Source organism: Nesoenas mayeri, assembly GCF_963082525.1.
Source record: "Nesoenas mayeri genome assembly, chromosome: 4".
In the NCBI taxonomy this organism is placed as follows: Eukaryota; Metazoa; Chordata; class Aves; order Columbiformes; family Columbidae; genus Nesoenas; species Nesoenas mayeri.
The window spans coordinates 14,651,818-14,673,095 of NC_137540.1; the positions used below are offsets into that span (position 1 = coordinate 14,651,818).

Consider the following 21,278-nt stretch of genomic DNA (forward strand, 5'->3'; position numbering starts at 1 on the left):
CAAATGAATTAATGCCCAACTGGCTTTTCTTAATGAAATATGACACACGTTGTTGCTGAGACTTCATATGCCAAATTCGACATGTCCTTTCTGTAGAATGCTGAGTTCTTGAACCGTGTCATCCCAGAGTACAGTGCTGCCCTGCTTTTCATAGATGGGTTGAGGAGTACTACCTCACCATCGGCCTCTGGGATCCTAGTTTTCTAAGAGCTCTGGCAAATATTTGGGCAGCGATGATTAAATAATGCTGCAAGACTGTTCAAAGTCCTTAGTTATGTCATGCACTTGCACTTCCAGCTAAACAGCCGGGAAGGCTTTGGAATATCATCTGTGAGTTGTGAATAACTGAGATTACTAGGCCTGACTGAATATCTAAGATTACTAGATCTGAGGTCCTAATTATGGAATGCTCTGTTTTTTGTGATTCTTTATGTATATGCAAAGGCAAATACCACCAGTCCTTACAGAAAAATCTTTAATAGGTTGACAACGTTTATTTTCAGCCTCCTATGAGTGAAGAATCTGGCAGAAAGAGACCGGTTGCTGCAACATCTGAGGATTCAGCTCATCGCAGACATCAGTCTAACTCTTCTAAAACGCTTCTTGCGGCTAAACCCACAGTGGCCTGTCAGTCCCGGGCACTGGGAAGTGTCACCGCTGGCCATACTGTGCAAGCGTCCATAGGCCATAGCAATGCTGCCGCCAAATCTATAGAAAGTGATGTACCAGAAAAATAGACTCAAAGACAGACCTGCGTCCCTGAGAATCAACTTTTACATCATCACTGTTTTAATTCGGAGATCTTGAAGGTGAGCCAATCTAACACATGATTAAAAATGTATGGGAAGACAAAGGATTGGATTCTCTTTTTCACAGGATTTAGTTCCAAAACACCTACCCTAGGAGAGTAGCTCTTGGTTTTGGCATCATCAGAAGGATCCTAGGGAAGATTCTTTGGCTCCAGTATTGCTTTCCTCAAGCTTTTGTTTACAAAGAACCGCATTCCTTGCATATGCAAAAGATACTTTGGGGGATGCCTTACATTTCAGCTCATATTTCTTAAAAAAGGTATGACATATCTGTGGTATTTACTGTGCTTTCTTTACCCAGATTTTCTCATTATTTGTATTTTACCAAAGCAAAAAAGATGATGTTATATGTATAATTTTAAATGTAAAAGAAAGGATTTATGTGATTGGTTTGCTCCTGAATCTGTAACTATGAAAAAGTATGTTTTTGTGCAAAAGCACACCCGAGAATGTGCAGCTATATAGGAAACTGCATTTCTGGATTCTATTTAAAGACATAGTTTCTATTTTTTTTTCAAGGTCTCCATAGTTAGTATTTTATTAAGTATGGAGTTTGAGTGGACGTAACTGGGATAGTTTTGCAGATATTTCCTTCAGTACTGGTTCTTAGTAACTTGAGCAACAGGAAAAAAAGGGGGGAAATGGATCTGTTGATTTCATAGTGTCTTAAATTAACAGACAGTATCTACAGCTTGTGTAGGTTGATAAAACAGCAGACTTATTGAAATTATTCTCAGCCTGAGAGGTGTCTTCATTTGAATTCTCTAATGATGAAGTACTCTTAATAGGAGAAGCAGAATTGTTTAAAATCTTTTTTTCCTCCGTATTTCAACTAATGAAAATGAGTTTGGAGGGAAACAAAGTATTCCTTGTCAAATTATTTTTTTTGCTTTTTTTTTTTTCTGCAATATCTGAGTGAATTTCTGCTTAAATTGTGCTAGCTAAGCCTAAATAATTTCAAACAGGTCTAGATACAATTTCACTGAATGTAAATTAGTCAAATACAAATTAATTTGTGTAGCTGAAAGAGGGGGATGTTTATATCCTGTAATTTCTTATTAAACTCATTACTTTGTTTTTCAAGACTCAAGGAGAACTGATTGGGCAATTTACCTCTTCTAAGAGTAGGTGAGCAGAATTTCAGCTCTTTGTTAGTTAACAGTAAATAGTTCTGTCTAGCACAAATGCCTTAAGCCCTGAGGGTGTCCTAACTGACCGCACATCCACAGAGCAGGTTTTAAACCTGTATCGGATCTCAGAGGCTCTACCAAGTCCATTAATTCTTTAGCCGTTGTCTGGTGAATCTCAATGAAATGAATTAGGAATGTTTGCATTGTAAATGAGAACCTGTTAGCAGTGGCCTTCCCGACACTTAATGCAATTTCAATACAAAATCGAGCCTTTTGTAAGTGGCCTGTTCTAAATGGATTTAAATGAACACACACCGATATTTTAAATGACATCCTATAAATGTGCTGAAGTGACACATCTCAATCCTGTGTTTGATCCATGCCTCTTGCTACTCAAGAAAATGATGCAAATGTAAATTTGGATTGAAATTGTATATACAAGTAATAGATTTAAGATATTTCCTTCCATTTTTTCATTGGAAAATGTGCAGATTAAGCTTTTTGTGTGTGTAATTTTGTGATATCTTGACAAATTTTATAAAAACAACCAAAAAAACCCTAATAATGTTGTATATTAACTTTTTTTTTTTGTCCCTCCGAAGCGTGAAGAAAAACAACTTGAAAGAGCGTAAGGCTGTAAAATTGCAGTGAATTTCTGTTGCCTCTGGGGCATTAAGGTACTGGGGAAACCCAACCTGTTAAGGGCTGAAGTGGTTCTTAGAATGCGAGCCAGCTTTTGTCACGTTCAGTATTGATTGATTTTCATATCACTCGTTTTTTGTCAAAGAAAAATGTGTCAGTTGAATGATAAATACGGCTGAAAGCAAAGAGAGTGAATACTTTACCTGCTGCCTGTCCTGTTGGCCTCTACAGGGCCAGTTGCTTAGACAGTGTCCCTTTATTTCTGCAGATAAAAAGCCACACAGGTCCCTTGGCAGCTCTGGCTGCCTCTCAGCAATGTCCCCTCTCACCTCCAAGGAGCTTGAATCTCCCTCCTTTCCCCTTGCACACAGGTGTGAAGAACGATCCTTACATTGCACACCGAGCTGACAACTGTTGAATTTTAGAATGAACCCCAAAGACTTCACTGGTTAAGCTTGGTTTAGCTTTCTATATGTGGCTTTCAGGTGCTTAATCACCTTCCAGTAACTGGCATAGTTGCAGAACCATACATTTGCCTTGGAACACATGCACACGCATGTGTCCAACATGCTTTCCAATGCTTTTCAGATCCATTTAAGCCAGCCTTCAGTTTGTCTTTCTGATGAATGGCTGTCTCCTAACAGCAGTCTGGTACTGAACACTAACCAAGTCTTCGACCTTTCCTTGTCTAAAAATTCTCCCCTGTGCTTATTAAAGGTTTATTAGGTTTGTCTTCATTTCTTCTGGTGAGGAATGACCATACAAATATTTCGAAATGCCACCCTGCCTAAACTCATTAAGATTTTTCCTTAGACAAGCTCAAAGTACTGGATTGTAAAGGCTTTTTAAAAGGGAATGAGGGGAAGACTCAAGCTGGCTCTTGTTCGTGATGGAGACCAGGTAATGTGTTCCTATCCTTAGCAGTACTAGACTGTGTGACTGGTGCTCCTGGAGTTTAACAGGGATCGGGGTCTCTGTGGGAGGCAAAACTTGACCCCATAGTGGACTTAACAGCTGTTAACTTTTCTAAGGTACTACCATTCTATGAGCTAAGCAGTGTGAAACTTCAGAGCACAGCTGGAACAGCAACATTATTTTGAAGGAATCTATTCTAAAGTAGTGCCTTGGTTAGTAACCTCAACTAATCACCTTTCAATGTTCTTTCTAGTAAAATAATTTTTAAAAATCATGCCTTCAAGTACCTAAAACCAAAAGAGAGTGATTTCAGTGCTGTGAAGTGGGTGCTAAAGTCAGTGAAGAGAAAGCTTTTGTTCAAACAGTAATTGAATGATTGTGGTTAAGTGACAAACCCAGAACTTTACACCTTCACAAGGCTTTATTATTAGATGCTTACATGGTGTATACACTTGTAGGTTTTGCCCAGCTACCTAAAACACTTGACAGGTCAGTAAAATATTATAATATCTTAAAAAAAGAAATAAACTTTGTAACCAGAATATGAGGGCAATTTATTAGTGAACTTTTTGCAGGAAGGTTGCAGTGCCAGACTAGATCTCTATGAAACACATTATAAATTGCTGCCTTCTGGTACAAGAAAAAAATACACAAAACCACAAGAACCCCCAAACAGAAAGGGTGAAGAACATGTTTAGGGTTTTTTTTTTTTGTGGTTGTTTTAATTTACAGGTGAACAAACCTTAACCTGCATTCGAACTAACTTTGGCTCCCATGTTCTATCAAAAGAACCCAACCTGTAAACATTTACCTTTAACCATAAATCAGAAGCTAGTGGAAGGATTTGTCAGTAGCTTTCATATTTATTTGGTTTCTGTATTCAAGTAAGCCTTTGAGGCCAAAGTTAAGTAGGAAAAGGAGTAAAGAGCCAAATCTCCAGCTGCAACTGGATCATTCCACTCATGCCTGAGCATCAGTCAGACAGTGAGGGCAGGTTCTTCCCCACAGCCCACACTGGAGTCTGCAACGTGAAACAACATAACTAGGACAGCAAGAAGGGTTCTAAGGCCACAGCACCTCATCACAAACGTGCTCTCAGCTGAATAAATGAATTTCAGCCATACTTCAGTAGGTAGTTGCTTCATGAAAAACTACACAGCTTGGTCCAAAAATAACCCAAAGCAACCCCAAAGCACAGCCAGGGAGACCATTATTTTCAAAGAACTAGATCTGATCAATATTTTGTACCATTCTGCACAACAATGCCTCTATTTCCTGGAGGAAATGAGATCCCACAAGCTTTAAGTGTAGAAAAAAAACAACTGTAAAGGAGACTCAAACAAAACATAAGTGAGGTTTAAGTAACTATGCCTTGACCTTTAGAATGAAGATGATGAAATCAAACTGATTTTGTGGGAATTAAAAAAAGTTAGAAAACAGCTTAGAACTAAGATACTTAAAGTGAAACAAGATCAGAAGGAGAGTGCCAAACTGCTTTTTAATTTTGTATGCTGGGGCTTACTCTGAAGGATGGAAAATTGAAACATCAGCCAAGGAAAAGTAGATTTAACTCGATAAAAAGATACAAGCGAGGATGAGCAGGTAAAAGGGTAATTCTGTAGCCCTTAGTGGAAATTCATGTTCAAATTAAGTACCAACATGGTACTTTTTTTTCTTTAATCAAGAAGGTTTAAAAATAGGTTTCCTGCCATAAAGGATTTTTTGGGAAGCAATGTACAAATGAGGCAGAAATGTCAAAACAAATGACTAGTCGAACTAGTTTAACACTAGGTCTAGCCTAGGAAAACAAGTCCTTTTATTAAACTGGAAATGTATTTTGTTTCTAAAGATGATGATAAATACTCCCTTCAAGTCCCTTATGTTGCTTAAACAAAATTTAACACATTGTCAGTACCAAGCTGCCTGTCATTTTAGTTAATAGCGAATTTTGACCAAGTGATTGACACAAATGTTACACAGATGAATGCCTCCATAAAATTATTATATTAATTGCACTGAAATTTTGATGGATCTGACATTATTTTAAGTTATTCTTTGTAGGTGTCAACTTTTTATAAAAATGAAAGCTACAGTGTATGCTTTAAAGCACTTTTAGTTAGGTTGTCAGCTTTAAATCACCAGTGACTTTGTACACAGGATGAATGAGGCTAATTTAGATCCACTAGACATTGAAATACAGGATTAAGTCTATGCAACATACTTGCTGCCAGAGATGACAGTTTCGTATTCTTTGCAGTTACCAGTAACTTGCTTCAAAGCAAGTCATCCTTTTCCTGGCCTGCATTTCAATCCTGTCATAAAAATTTGAGCATTGTTCTTTTAAAATAATAAAAAACCACCAAAGGATAGCCAACTTCACATAAATTCAATGTGACTAAGCCTCAGTGCCTGTTCTTGTAGCAAGGGAAAGGAAAACACTGCACTTGGGTCAGAAGTCACAGCATATGCAAAACTACTGTTCTTTCAATACAAACAGCTGTAACGAGGGAGGAGCAGAGTAATTCATGGCAAGTGTTACAAACCACCAGTCATCACTTTGTATGGAAGAAGCTGTAACACATAGTACATATATTTTTATGTGGAAGCCTGGGGAAAAAGAACAAAAAAGTTGATCTGGTGTCCTTTCCTGCTCCACACATCGTTGTGCCGTGACCAGGTGCAAGAGCTGGAGCAAAACATAAAAGTGAAAAGCAGTACATGAAATGTAGTGTAAAACCTTTCATTGAGAGATTTAGTGTAAAAAAACAACAAAGAAAAAACAAACATATCACCACCTAGTGAAGCAGCCAGGTAAAGAACTCCCAGCTCCTGTCCAATGCAAGCAAGCTTTCCTTTATTCCTTGGTAACTTTCATCATTCCACCTAGAACACATATTTTTGCGGTTAGTTACACCGGCATACCCAGCATTTCAGCAGTGTTAGGATGAGCAGACACTTATAGTTCTGCTCTACAAACTGGAGGCTGGATGCTGCACTAACGCTCAGCTTATAAGGACACGGCTGAAGCGAGAACCAGCGCTTCCGTCAGTTACGGGCAGTAGCTGAACAGCCACAGGCCTAACAGGTTGTTCAGCCTGTGCAAGAACTAGCGAGTGTAACCTGGCCCCAGCTGCTGCTGCGATCAAACTATTCTATGCCAAGCCTGGATATGCAAAGGAGAGACTTTAACCTGCCTTTTAGGACACATGAACTACATGTGATTTGATGGCAGATTTTTGTACATACAGAAATCTGTTACTATAGACTTACCACAGGTGAAATATGCAAACATGGGTACAGGTGTAAGGCATAAAGCTTAATAGTGTCACAGTTCTGAATTTAGCAGGGTACAGTGACATTTCTACAATATGTTGAGTGATAGCGTTCTTGTTGTATCAGTGCCACAAGATGTATTTACTGTACATTACATGATTTTCTAGAATGCTTCTCCTTTATTTACAATCACTGGGGTTTTTTTTCCCCACCATAAATGCATCCACATAGGTTTATTCTCTTAAGTACAGCTTACCTGAGTAAGTCCTTAAGACTCTTCAAAAGCTGGGTCTTGAAAGGAAAAACAACTCACAAGAGTGAGGAACAGGATTAACAGCAGTGGATGTTTCGTATCGAACGCTTCTTTGCCTTGCTTTGTGTTCCATCAAACTCCAGTTCTGCGTAGCAGCTTCTACATAAAGGCTGACAGCACGTTTGGTATTGTACATGCTTTATTAAAATGGTACTCGTATTTACAATATCTGCAGAAACAATCCCTCCCAAGTCTTGCATTCAGACACGCACACAGACACACGCGCGCAGGCCCCTTCCCTCTCCGGGGTGTGAAGGCTGTGCTCCCAAAAGTTAGGCAGCTTCTGGAAGAGGAGGAAGGGTGATTTTTTGTGTGTGTTTGTAATTACTTAAGAAGAAGCATGGGAGTATGCATTTGGCCATCACAATGCTAATTTAAGTATATGTAGTATTAACATATGGCAGTAACACTGAGTATTCCTCTTTTACATTCTATACACAGAATGACATCAAGGTTTTCCAGTCAACAGAACATTCTAACTTCAGTCTCAATGCTGCTTGTAGTGACTATGAAACCACAATTTTGGGGCTGTCTCTTAAAACGATTCAAGTCTATGTAAGCGAAATAAGGCACAATTAAGATTTGATTTGATTTGATTTAGAGTATGGGAAAAGAGGGGAGAGGCAAGCTTCAGATAACAGTTGTTGCAGAGGAAAAGTTTTACCCAATCCTTTTGAGAAAAGGATGAATTTTACCCCCATCCTAATCTACATGGACTTCTCTTAGAGAACTGAAGTATTCTGCCGGGGCTACTAACGCCCACATACAAAACAAAATTGGAAATTCACATTTTAGCACCAGCTTCAGTAGTCTAACCTACTGATACTGATGTACATGAGTACGTCTGTCTGTAATGCTGAAGGAGAAGACACACACGAAACAAGATTCAAACCTTCCACTGAGCTTGAAGACTCACGTCTTTTAGAGAGCTTGTAACACATACTATTTGAAGGCTTCAGCTTACTGATAAAAAGGAATAGCGTTTTTTACCTTTAAATCCCTGGCCCCTCTTCACTAACGAAGCTTAACCAGACATTTCGAATAAACTTCAACAAAAAGTTTGGCAGCACAAATAATGTCTAGTATTCAAATCTTCATTTGTGAGTATATTATTTTCCTTGTACAAAACCTGTTGAATGTTTTTCGCAGCAGATGAACTGTACCCAAAGATGCAGGACATTCTGTGATGGGGAATAAGAGGTTGCAGTTCCGAAGGCCCCTGACTTTGGTTGTTTACAAAGTTCATTCCTGTTTAGTGTGATCCTTGGTATCTTCCTCATCTGTGTATTCTGATGGTTCTTCCCCTGGTTTTAGGAGTCTACCTACGTAGTCGTATTTTTCTGAAAAAGATTTATGATTCCATTACAATCAAATACAACTGCATTTGCTAGTAAGCCTGCACGGCTGCAAATTCACTTTTTCTTCTACAACTATGGTTCTGAACCTGAATCACCAAAATAGATGGCAATTCATCGGTAAGCTCAGCCTCCTAAAGCATTCTTGATGCCATTGCTGCTAACTTATTTTTCTACTCCAAGAACTTTGTTTCAATTGTTCCACAGCTAACCAGGCGAGCTTTATCAAACAGTGGCTGGAAACGCTGCTATTAAAACCGGCACAAATGCCCTCAGCCTGTTTTGATTTCAATTAATGTGAAGAATCGCTCCCCCTCCCTCCAGAGGCATGCTTCTTTATTTTTTAGAAATTATTTCAAGACAAACTTGTTCAGTTCTTCATGCCAAAACAACTCTTAGTCCTAATCATAATTCCATGGCATCCAAAGCCAACAGCCTGTGAGCAGGAATTCCACTGGCTGAGCTACACTGAGGTTCAAGAGTGAAATTCTGCGCCGAAGAGCAGAGAACAGCTTTCTTGTATAAAACTAGAAGACTGAAAAAGCTCTAGTGGGATATAGTGGAATCCTCTTTATGAAAGGCTGGCCTGAAATCCCTGGTCTTTTCTAAGAAAGTTACATTGCATTATTAATGTTGCTGTCAACATCTCTTCAAAAGCTGCCCCAAGCCCAAATCAGTCATTTTTATTACGAGCGTTTCCTTAACTTAAAAATGTGCTGCTAATTTGATAATTTACCTTTAAATTGCATTTCCCACTCTCTGACACTTTCCATCTGTACAGCATTTAAGTCCGATAGGTCATCATATTCATCTTTGAGTGCATCTTTATCTAGACAGAAAGTTGCTAGTCCCCTGGAGGCATCTCTGCCAGCAAATATTCCATATGGACCCTCTGAAAACAGAAAGACAAAATCGATACCTTCAAGTCTTTGTATATGGTAACTGATCTCAGTTTTTTATACAGTGTGCCAAAGCCATACATTAAACTTCTGCAGTGATGGGAGCAGGGATAGTTGGAACACGATGGCTGTTGGACGTTCAACAGCACTGCAATTCAATCTTAAGAGTCATTAGGAGATAAAGTCTGCCCAGGGAAGCGGTACCAGGAAAAAGGCTTTGAAGGGATATCTGGGAAAACCCCTTCCATTTGATGCAAGTCAGTTGATATAAATTCCAAAGAGACTGGAGGCTGGAATTCAAAAGAAACGTACTTCTATTAAGCAAAACATAGACTACTTAGAAGTCAGGCATTAATAGAACCAAGCTGTATAGACATCTTTCAGAAATCCATTGAATTTTATCAATAAATAGAACTTAAGAGTGCTAATTAATAACTTCACTTATAGAACCATCACAACTTTCTACACACTTGACAGACAGCACATCTTTTGACACGTTTTGTCCTTCTGTGGACACAACCTAATTTATTCTGGGCAGCAGAATCACCCATATTCATGTCCTGTGTTGTTCCTGAAAACTGCACAAATCTTCACATTATGAATATAAAGTGGCTACTTTCTTTGTGCTTTTTGACTGATGCAAAGCAGCACAAACATGCTCATAAGATTTTGAGCTATGACTATCAAATAAATTCTATGACAAAGACAAATGGATGATTTGCAAACCAACAACTTTCAGGACAAGGTTGGCAACTGGCTTTCCTAAATTTTAATTAAAGAACTTGGAGCATATTGTTATCTTAGATTTTCTTGACCTAAACCCAAATATCTTAATTCAGCTCAATTAAAAACCAAAGATATACCAAAAACAAAACAAAAAGAACACTTGAAAATTTTCTGTACTAACTGCAGCAGCTCAGGACCAGGAAAATGCCCAAGCCATTATGAAGAGTGGTCACTACTTGAAGATCAATAGGCCAGAAGCCTCCTCTGGCTTACCTCTCAGAAGACGACAATGGCCATCAGCCTGAAGGCAGCACCCGTGGACAAGAATAAACACAAGGAAGCAGCAACACACTGTCCTTCACCCCCTCTATTGCCTGCTGTAGCACCTCAGACCTCTTCTGTGGTGGGGCAAGCCATAGGACATCATGCATTCAGAGAGGCCGGGTTCCTCCAGGCCGCTTGCTCCAGCCACCACACCTATCTGCTCTTGCCGGGCATTGACTTCAGGGTTGAGAGAGGCTGAAGGTAGCAGGAAGAGCTCCCGAGGCAGGGAACCCGAGCACCATATGGATTAGAAGAAACTACAGCCTGCCCAGAACTGGTGGTGGTTCTCCACTCCAGAGGGCTTGGCATTGTAAGCTGCTTAATGTCACACCTGAGAACAGAAAAGCGTCTTGTGCGCCAAAGACAGTTCCCCCATCTCTCTGAAAATAGCTGATTTAAAAGCAAAATTTCAGAAGACAACTATCAACTGGAAGCTTGCACTGTAGAAATGGATCTGGGCATAAGGGGGGACCATAATGATTAACAGCATCTCTGTGCTTGTCTTTTTAGTCATTTAACTCCATGAACAGCATCCCCAATAACTAGCCCTGGAATCAGGGACTAAACTTACAATACTCAAGAGAAACAAAGTGAAGAGTGTTAGTGAACTCTGTTTTCCTATTTGTAGCCCGAATTAGATGTTTATTTGAAAAACAAGATTCAGGGACTGAAATCAATCCTGTACTGAGATATTTAATCTACAAATTTTGCATGCTTAGTCACTGTCTATAAAACAAGGTAAGAGGTAGTGACCGCCATAATTTGCAACATAACAAAAAGCTTCAAACAAAAAGTCTTGCTTCACTTCAAAATAGCCATCACTGAAGTGATCTAGTTTTTGATGTCTATAATGAGCACAGGAGCTATAAACAGCTTTTAGAAAGACCACACCAAATCAGCACATCCTTCAGAGCCATTGTAAATTGCTACTTAATGTCCCCACCGACAGTATTTTGTCCCCAGTTCTTCCTTTCCCTGGAGAGTTTAAAACACATCTTTCCATAAACCCTACTAGTTATTTGTGCAACACATTTTCAAAATTCTGGCTAACCAGAGTTAGAGGAGCATGCTCTTCCCCTTCCTTGACACCACCTACTGAGATGTCACCTCTTGGTCCACCACCTTGCTTCCAATTATTTCCATTAAAAAGAGAATTACATTACATTTATTAGTATCAAGCCCTGAACACCCTTACATCTCAATAGTATACTTAAAAGCATCAATGCTTTTAGAATGTATCAGTTTGCATCAAGATTAATAAATGCAAAATTTCTGCAAATATATTGTAATGTCAGATGCTATTAAACCGTTTTTTTTTCCCTTTTAAAAAATGCATTTTAAATGTTAACATTCTATCATGTTTAGCATGGAAGCGTTCAGGACTCACAGAGAAACCATCATGCCAGGTCCATACCAGGTTCTGGTAAAAACGGCCTTTGGATTTGGTAGACAGCATCTCAAATTCCAGCTCTGCAAATGTAACTTAGAAACATGTGCCATTCTTTAATTCTTTACTAAAATGCAAATATTGAATTTTGATTATTAAAAAAAAACAAAGTGCAAGTCTGGATTCACCTTAGTTGCAGGGCTGCTAAAGCAGAAGTTCAGAGATCTCTGTATGAGCAATTATTTCTAAAGTTTCCATCCATTCAGATACTTTTACACAGAGATTAAGTACAATATTTTATATTAATATAGAATATACACGTCTGGGGTTTTGCTATAAGCCCTAGTCTGTTATTCACTTTTATATAAATACTGGTTCAACAATCTTGAAAAGGTATTTCGCATATCAGATTTTGTCACGCTTGGAGAAGCATCCAGCAAGGTGCCAGCACAGAGAACCCCAGGAGAAAACATGCTTCAAATACGTGATTCCGAGGTAGAGACAGCAGTGCAACCCTAGAAGTGCTCATACAGAGTTCTTTCATGACCAGATGCAATTTACTCTGTAAACCCTACCCATAGTCCTTCTTTTCTTTCCTTTTGTCTGACTACCTATTTAGACCGGCTCCTGTTCTAAATAATTGATCGCACCACGACATGATATACATACTGAAGAGATTGTAAAAAGAGATGCTATTAACATCGGCGTGTAGACCAAACTGATTTTTTTAGGAGCCTGTCACAAAATTTCAGTGGTGGTCTTTTGCTATGCCCCCAAATTAGCTATTTCATAGTAAAATATTTCTTTAAAAAAATTCTCCTCCCACTCGTATTTGGCATCTTGCAGCAACAAAAGTCAGGGAAGTACCAAAACCCTTTTAAAACATGTCTGCTACATGTTACTTGGCTACACACAGTTATAAGCCTTACATGAAGGCCATTTTTTCCTTGAAGAATGCTTTTCTTCCCATCATTGCTTCCACATATTAAAACACTTTGTTCCAGACCCTGCCTTTATTTTTGCACTGAAACCAAACAGTTATCAAGACTACACATTTGTCCGTGTATCTCCACATGTATCCCCCGCCTCTTCTCCCTGTATAAAGACCTAATTTACCTTACACATCTTCCCTGTATAAAACCCCTCTCCAAGGTACAACACATGCAAAACGCTGCTGCCCACCACCTGCTACCACTCACAGGAAGCACAGATCCTCACTTTCTTTCAGAATACAGTTAAAAATCTGGCCACCTGGATGAATTCCACATCTTGTTCCAGGCTGACATTCATCTTTATTCACAAATGAACTTGGCAGCTTGAGAACTGGCAAAATCAAGCTCTTCAGCCAGTAAAAATACCTTTCCAATTCCTGCACTCAGGATTTGTTTATCTCCTAGCCCTGTTGCAGTTCTCAAACAAAGATTTAATTTCCCTTTGCAGACATCCTAAAACAACAGCAGGTAAAGAAAAACATTAAAGCACTGTATTTAAAAATGTGAGATATAAAGCTGTCTAAGCTGAACTTTTTTCTGGAAGCACTGCTTCTAGTCACTTGGTCCAAAACAGGCTAAACTGGACTTTGGTACACCATGTGCATCAATTTTCAATTGTTTTGGCCAACAATTTCCCCAAAACCTATGCGGGTGTTCAGATTTTTAGCAGATATTCTTGGTGTACCAAAGAAACTACCTGACCATTTCAGTTCTATACCAGTTTTACAGAACACCCTGGACTATTGCTCCAAGACCAGTAATGAAGGTGGACATTGTACACTGACCTTTGGAGTGCACTGACTGTGAGCACAGGGACTGCATCACACATCACTGCGTGTGGACTTTTTATCTATTTAAGTGATATTATAACCTAAGAATTGTACTCATTCTCACAAGACTCATACAAGTTCTTTGAAGAAGCCACACAGGTTAACAGTTCAACTTTACAACAGCTTTAGTTTCTTCTAACAGTTAAAGGGCACTTCCAAGCCACCACCAAATATGCAAAGCATACCAGATGTTCTTTGCACTGGAAATACAGACCAGTTTGTCCGAAGCTTAGAAATTCATGGACAACGTTTCTTAAACTGCAGACAAGTAGACTAATCTCTCCTTTAATATAAGCTAAAGCAACAAAGGGAAACAGAGCAAGTTACTGACAGCTGCTCCATTCTACCACTTTGTTTAGCTTTTCCACTCCAAATCAAAGCAAAATCTCCACTATTTAAAATTTTCCATCTGAATCCTGACAAGTTGGTTTCTGTTTCATATTTTATGAGGGAATGACAAAGCTACAAATTAGACAAAAAGCCATTTTGAGATGCAGCTTGAAAGCAGCAGCTTTCTAATAACATTTATCACTGGGAATTCAGGGCGACATAATTTTAACTTTACTGCTCCAGATTTACATGAAAGGAAATATTTGGGTCAATTTTAAGTTACAGCTTGCATCAAAAGTAAGTGTTCTTAAGAGAGCGATCCACAAAGACTACATGCTGAGTACTGGTTAGAAAGAGGGGTCTAAACCTAACTTCTTAGGCATAAGACCAGAGGGCCTCACTCTCTCTTCCTTCCTTTTTAACTCAGAGAATAAAGTGCAAGAATCAGTCACCTAATTTCAACTAAAAGGGCAGATAACGAGTCAGAAGATTCCTGGAAGACAGCTCCATACTTGACAATCCATATAGGATCTAGATCCTGTATCTGGCTTTAGTGCAAAGTGCTCTGACTACTAGTTTATTCCATAATAAGGCAAACAATGCCGGCCAGGTTCTTCTAACTGAAAGAGAGCTACACTGCTACATACTGGATTTAACATCTATGTGTTATTAACAATGATGACACTACCACATCATACTATCTGACATACTGACAATCTGGAAGTAGAAATCTTCATGACACTTTGAAAGACAAGAGTGGGATGAGAAATGAGTTGACAGTGACAACGTATTGCAGCAAAGTCAGGAAACTGATTTTTTTAAAATCATAAAACATTAAGAAGCAAGAAGTGATGTGGAACAGCTGTATACACTAGACTGCACATAATCTTGTCATGCTCAAAGCTGTATATTTTTCATAACTGCGCAAAGTATTTGATAAATTAATCAAAACCTGTTTACAGCATCATCATGGCATGCCAATTTAAATGCTAACTATTAAGATTTGTAAACATTAAGTTATACTATGCCCTTCTATAGACCAACATGCTACCAGGAATCTTGATGCAAACAAACATGAAATTAAATGTTGCAATAAATGGAATGGTAACAACTATCTCTCATTATGAGGATATAAACCCAACACAGCACACACTGTGCACTAATCATTAGACTCCAAGTCATGAGATGTGATTAGAGATGGGGAAATCACCCCCAAACAGCTTCTTTGAAATTCTGGTTCCATGATTTTTTAAATAGTGAGCCACTAATTGTTTACTTTATCTCTTTTAGAGTTTGAGGGTGATAAGTGGAAAAGTAATTAATTAAAATTAATAACCATGCGAAGCATTCTAGGACACTGACTCATTTGAGCACAAATGGAGGTGGTATTTAATACAACTACAAACGAAGCGCTGAAACAAATGGCATCCTTGCAGGACAGAGGACTATCCCAGGAAGCAGCATTTTGGAACAGAACACAGCAAGTAAAGTTTTTAATTTAGAGTTCAATGTAACCAAAGTGATTTTTGGTGGCACAGACAGTTAAACGTGTGATATAATCATTTCTTGCTCTTAGCTAAAATGCCTTATAAACATACCAAAGATTAATAGGATAAGAATCAGATAAATTGTGGAGGGCTTAAAGATGACAACATGAGGAAGACCAAAACATTAGGAAAACATTTTGATTAAATGTTCAAGAAACTGAGGTTTTCAATCATGGCTGTTGGAAAGGATAACTTGAATGATTTATCAATTTAAAAAAATCTTAACTGTAAACGGCTCTCCATTGGAACAGACCAAAGTATAACATGATTCAGTATATGGAAACTTAAAAACAGGAGAGCTTCTAATAAAATCAGAAGCTTGGTGGATGTTTTAATGCAATATCAACTGCTGGACAAAAATCCAGACTAGATGACACTTCCATGCATTTTTAGGCTTCTGCTATAAGCAGAAAAATAAGGAACGCCTTTGCATCCAAACTACAGCGAAGAAAAAACCCTATACCTTAATTTCAAAACATCAGGAGTCTTCTGAGACAGCCACATTATTCAACATTAACCCAAACAGATACACTTAAGATTTGATAGTGAGCCCTCAGCCAATGCTTTCTGCCACCCTCAATGCTGAAGCACTATTTCGCATCAGTACCTCAACAAAGTACAAAAGGCTCACAGTCCAAGCCTGCAATGTCAGCAAAGCCAGTGCCCTCGACTGTTTCTTCTGTTAAACAAAATGTGGCCATGGCTTTGTTGGTGCACTTTGCACTCCTCCTGCTATACTCCAGCTATGAGCCATAAAATTACCTAGAGAACTGCTGTGGATATCCGGCTGCTCTGACTGAAGTCTTTCTGAAAAGACTTTCTCAACCACCTGTAGAAGACTTTTCCACTTAACTCTTCTCAGATCTTTCAAGGCCTGCAAACCATCTACTAGCTTTTCTTCTTTTCAGCCACAAAACAGTTCCAAGAAAATATTCCCCAACATGCATCCATACAGGGAAACCATGTCAGCACTATTCAAAAATAAAGACATTTGGTAGAACACACAGCCAGTAACACACAGGTTGAGCATCACTATCCTAATGTGCACGGTCCCAAGTAACAGAGATCTGACAGCCAAAAATTATGCCAGTTCTGTTATAAAAAGGCAATATTTCACTATGAGGGGGTGGGGAAAACAAAACAAAGCCAAAAAAAAAGCCTTTGTCCCTCTCCATGAAAAACTGGAAGCACTGCTTTAGGAAAAACAGTGGCTGCCAGTTATCAAAAAAGCAGACATGTCCTATTACATAAACCTTTAGCTTCCTCACAGTAATAGACCTCCAGAGAGAGGCTGAAGACATGAACTAGTGATTATATCTACAGTGAAGAGTCTAAAACTTAATTTATGTTTGATACACATTAAAGTGAATGTTTATGGTTCAGTATTATTTCATGGAATAATTTATGAAGCAATCTGTAAATTTACTTAAGTTTTAAGTTTCATGTGCATATGCATTACATGCATTTTATATCAGCAGACAGGTCTTGGTTTAAAAACCCTCAAAGTGAGAAAGCCAAAAAACGAGCCAAATTCAATGTCATGAAAGCTGCAGCACACCAGACTGCACTTCCTCAGCTGTACTGGTCAATAAGCAAAATAAGGCATGGCAAGGCAGTTCAGATTTCCTGTTAACTTTTACAGTATCCAGTCAGAAAATTTCATTCTCAATTTCTGTGACTGGTAGCAGAGTTGGTACCACAAACTTTGAGGATAACAAGAATTACAAAATGTTAGCCCAACTGAACTATACAACTGCTTGTCACGTCCCTGGTAAGAACCAAAGACTTCTAACATGTCCATTTCATATTTTTATTTTTGTAACCCAGGATTATAAAATAATAATTACTTAACTTACACTATTTTGGGGGTAGAGGGAAGTATCCTCTCTTTCCTCCACCCCTCATATGAGGACATTTGCAATACATACTACAAAAACTCCCGCATAATTTGATTAGATCAAGTTTTCCAAACCACCATTGTTTAAGGAAGAAAATTATCAGCAGTCATAACCTTCATTTCCTTTGGCATCAGATTTGAACACAGTGCTCACTAGTAAGTTTATGCAGCTCATTATTAAGAACACTGCTTATTAGAAGAAAATATGCTGCAGCTTCACAACCCACAATAAGAAAACAGAAACATAACACTGCCTTTGAAGCATACTTTTCAGAACCTCTGAAGTATACATTTCTGCTCCAAAGAACTCTATTTTCTGTATTTGTGTTTATTTCTGCACTGTTCTCAATGGTAGCAACAGATCAGTACTCGGGCTCTCCCTGCTTGCCTCTATCCTGACTAAAATTCATACCCAATATGTCATTTGCACCTTTTAATAGGTAATTAGTTGTTGTTCTGTTGTTTTCTTTTTGTTTGGGTTTGGTTTTTTGTTTTCTTTCCTGAACCATAAGAGTTAGAATGAAGGAATCATTGCTCAGTTGCACTTGGCAAACCTACTAGAAAAGATAGGGAAAAAAAACAATTAAACGTTGCACATCTAAATCTAGGCAACCAGAAAACTGGATGTGTGATGGAAGCCTGAACAGACCTGAGACCCGTTTTGCTTCACCTGTATAAAACTGCAGGACGGCCCCGGGCAGGCGTTCCGCGGGGCTGCGGGCCGCAGCGACAGGTCGCGGTTCGCACGGCGGGTTCCCCTGACACCCCGCGGGCAGCTGGCGGCCCCATGACGCGTACGGCCGGAAAGCGCAGGGTTGCCCGCCCGAGACAAACCGAGAGCCCGAGTGGGGCCACCAGCGGCGGGACGCCGCCAGGCCTCTCTGAAACCCACCGCCCCCGAGGCGGGGGTGCGGCCCGGGCGCCGCCAGCACACAGCCCGGGGCGGCGGGGCAGGGCGCGCCCGCCGCGGCACATCCCCGCCGTCCTTCCCGGCGCCGCCTCCCCCTCCCGCCAGAAACGCGGCGGGCAGCCCGGAGGAGGCGCGGAGCCCTCGCCCGGCACGGCGGGAGAGTGGGTGGGAGGGAGGCGGCCGCTGAAGGACCCCCCAGGCCCCGGCGCGCTGGTGTCTCACCGGGCCCGTAGAACTTGCTGCCTTTGGTCACGTCGAAGACTTTGCCGTTGACAGCCAGCAAGATGCGGGGGTTGCGGGTACCGTCGAACTCGCGCAGCTGCTCCAGGGAGAAATCCCGCCGCTTCATGCGCGGCAGAGCCGCGGCCTGGTTCTGCCGGGCCGCGCCCCCCGGCCCGCTCCGCGTCCCCCAGCGCAGGTACAGCCGGTAGGCCGCCAGCAGCGCCAGCGCCAGCAGCCCCACGTTCAGCAGCATCTCGCCGCCCATCGCCGCCGCACCGGCCGGCGGGTCCCCCGCGCCCCCCCCCGCTGGGCCGCTGCCGTCGCTGCTCCCCTCAGTCCTTAACCTCCCATCCCGATCGTCCGCCATCACTGCCAGGCCAGCGCCCGCCCGCCCCACGGCCCCGCCCCGCTCCCGCCCAGGGGAGACGAGAGGCAGCCGCCGCCCCGCCCCCGCCCGCCGCTCCCCGCTTCCCATTGGTGCTCGGGGCAGGCGGCACCGCCCCCGGCAGGCTCGCGCCCCGCGGGCGAATTGGGAGCGGACACGCCCCGCCAGCCCAACGGCCGCTGCTCGCGAGAGGCGGCGCCGCCGCCGCCAGCGCGCCTGCGCGTGCTCCCAGCGCCCCGCGCGCGGCCAGGTGGCGTTGGCGGGAGCGCGAGGGGAGGGCAGGGAGGTGCGTCTCGTCTCGCGCGGTGTAACCGCCGTATCGGGCGCTCAGCGGCTGCCCGCCCGCGCCTCCCCTCAGCCGTTGTCCCGCCTGGGCCTCCCCTCAGCCGCTGGCCCGCCGTCCCCGCCGCAGCGACGGCAGGACGCGGGGAGGAGGTGGCGTCGCGCTCGCTGCGGGGGGGACTGAGGGCGGCGACCTGTGAGCGCCGCGGGGCCGCGCGTTGTGTCCCTGGGGTGGCTTGCAGGACGCTTCCCCTGCAGGGGAAGGGGTCGAAGGCCGGCAGTGTTTGCCACCGTGGAGTAACGACCTTTCGGCGCTTGCTGAGTAAGCGGCGCGTCTGCCCAGAGCTCTGGTGCAGAGGGGTTTCTGCTGCCTGCTGGAGCGAGTTCAGGCGTGTCCCTGAGGTGACGCAGCTGCCAGCCTTGGCGGGAAACCTTGGGAGGTGGCTCCGGGGGCTGCTTGGTGCACTTTGCTGTTTAGGCTAAACATACCTTGCTGCGTTTTCTTGTCAGAAAGCGGGATGATTGCTATCAGTAGGCTGGTTCACCTGAACTAAGCTTGTGCTGCGAAATAAAGCAGTGGCAGCACATAGATGGCTTTACTGTATCTTGAAATACAACTTGTGCCTAGGAGTGAGTTTGCTCAGTTATATGAGAAGAAAGACTGAAAGATTTTATTGTTTTCAAAGAGAGTGCATGTAGGTCATCTCACGAGGACCACACATCTGCAGATGAGACAAAGACCTGGACAGAATTTAGTGCTCTTGTTCCTCTCCTTCTGTGAATTTGCTCCCAAGCAAAACTGTCTGATCAGATGATACTGAGGAGCTGCGCTACAGATGTGTAACTGGGCCTAGGGAGCATAAATGAGGCTCAGCCACTCTCCATGCCCTCAGAATGTGATACAAGGAGAACTTTGGACTTGGAAACGTTGTTATCCAATGCAACTGTGTGGGCTGAAGCATCCATGCTTAGTACTGTCACCATTAAGAATAGGTCACAATTACGTAACTGGGCCACAAAAGTTGGAAAACTCAAATGTTTTCATGAAGACCGGTAGTGCAACAGACTCAGGCCAGCAGAGAATAACATCAACGATGCTTAGCATTTACATAAAGCTCTGAGTTCTCAACACCCTGTGTGATGATTAGGTATGTAATCTTCTGCCCTCTGAGCCAGTTCAGTAATGACTGCCTCAATGAGGAAACAGGATAAAATTCTTGCCAGTTAAACACCTGCAATTCAAATGCTACTACTATTCCCCTTAACCAAGTAGAGTCTGTTTAATATATGTGTGAGTAAACTGTTAACAAAGTCCTTTTATTTCGACAAGTCACAGCTTGGTTGTAGTTAGCAACAGGTTTTATCACAGAATCGTAATATGTCTGGCTTGTCTGGGTACAGCTACAGTGCAGGTCAGAAAAAGGCACTCTTTTGCACTCTTACCTCTGGATTTCCTTCTTTCATGGGTTTAATTCAGATTTTCCACAACATCTTACTATGTTCTCTTCCTTCGTATTTTAAAGATGGGTTCAGAAAACAAAAGTAGTAAGACAGGTAAAGTATGTTTGCTCATCTTCCTACCACAGTCTTGCCTCCAAATTCATACAGACTGGCTAGATTATTCTAGAAATTCCTTTGAAAGCATGTGGTTTCCCACTGCATGAATGTGGTGTTCTGCTATATTCTGAAAGGAATTATTTCAGAAATTAGCATGGCTACTGTAAGTATTCCAGCCTTTATTTGTCTGTTCTGGCTGCCCTCTTCAGAGATTATATTGCCACCTGGGCTCGGCTAGAATACCTCAATTTACTTGTGTGACCCTTGGATCTAGTGCAGCAAAATGGTGGCTATTTTTTGATCCCCAGATAAGAGCTGGAAACCAAGAGAAGTTCCTGGAATGTGCTTGCAGGAAATTGAATAGTTTAAAAGACTGAGTTGAGAAGAATTTAACTTGAAACAATTTAAACACTAGAAAATACACAAATATATTAGAAATAATATAATTTGACTACTAAATACACTAAGTATACTTGGATTAGAACATTTCCAAACCTAGCAGAAAGAAGCCACTGAATATGCATAGGTTCTGAACGGGAGAAAGAGCAGCTGG

At 41.5% G+C, this 21,278-nt stretch overlaps 2 protein-coding genes across 8 annotated transcripts in view; one reads left to right on the forward strand and one right to left on the reverse strand.

The window, feature by feature from the left end:
• Nucleotides 1-2,696, forward strand: part of LARP1B (La ribonucleoprotein 1B) — a 34,041-nt gene extending 31,345 nt beyond the window's left edge. For 2 of the 7 annotated variants that reach the window (XM_080343505.1, XM_080343510.1), the window contains exon 19: nt 483-2,696. In XM_080343505.1, coding sequence (XP_080199631.1) covers nt 483-737 — 255 coding nt within the window. In that variant the 3' untranslated portion in view covers nt 738-2,696. The remainder of the gene's footprint in view (nt 1-482) is intronic. The other 5 variants (XM_080343509.1, XM_080343511.1, XM_080343506.1 and 2 more) reach the window with 4 other exon arrangements.
• A 4,519-nt stretch (nt 2,697-7,215) lies between these two features.
• PGRMC2 (progesterone receptor membrane component 2) lies at nt 7,216-18,880 on the reverse strand. The gene is made up of 3 exons (XM_080343353.1): nt 18,502-18,880; nt 9,174-9,329; nt 7,216-8,422 (listed from the first exon to the last, which is right to left on the reverse strand). Exons 1-3 carry the CDS (start codon nt 18,866-18,868, stop codon nt 8,325-8,327), a joined length of 621 nt encoding a protein of 206 aa, XP_080199479.1. The 5' UTR covers nt 18,869-18,880; the 3' UTR covers nt 7,216-8,324.
• Nucleotides 18,881-21,278: the final 2,398 nt, after the last annotated feature.

What these genes read in the sequence shown, in the direction of transcription:
- PGRMC2 (XM_080343353.1), bottom strand. Translation starts at nt 18,868, where the DNA reads ATGGCGGACGATCGGGATGGGAGGTTAAGGACTGAGGGGAGCAGCGAC. An exon ending in CAGCAAGTTCTACGGGCCCG is followed by an intron (nt 9,330 to 18,501) that starts GTGAGACACCAG and finishes TTCTGTTTTCAG; the next exon opens with AGGGTCCATATGGAATATTT. An exon ending in GTGGGAAATGCAATTTAAAG is followed by an intron (nt 8,423 to 9,173) that starts GTAAATTATCAA and finishes AATCTTTTTCAG; the next exon opens with AAAAATACGACTACGTAGGT.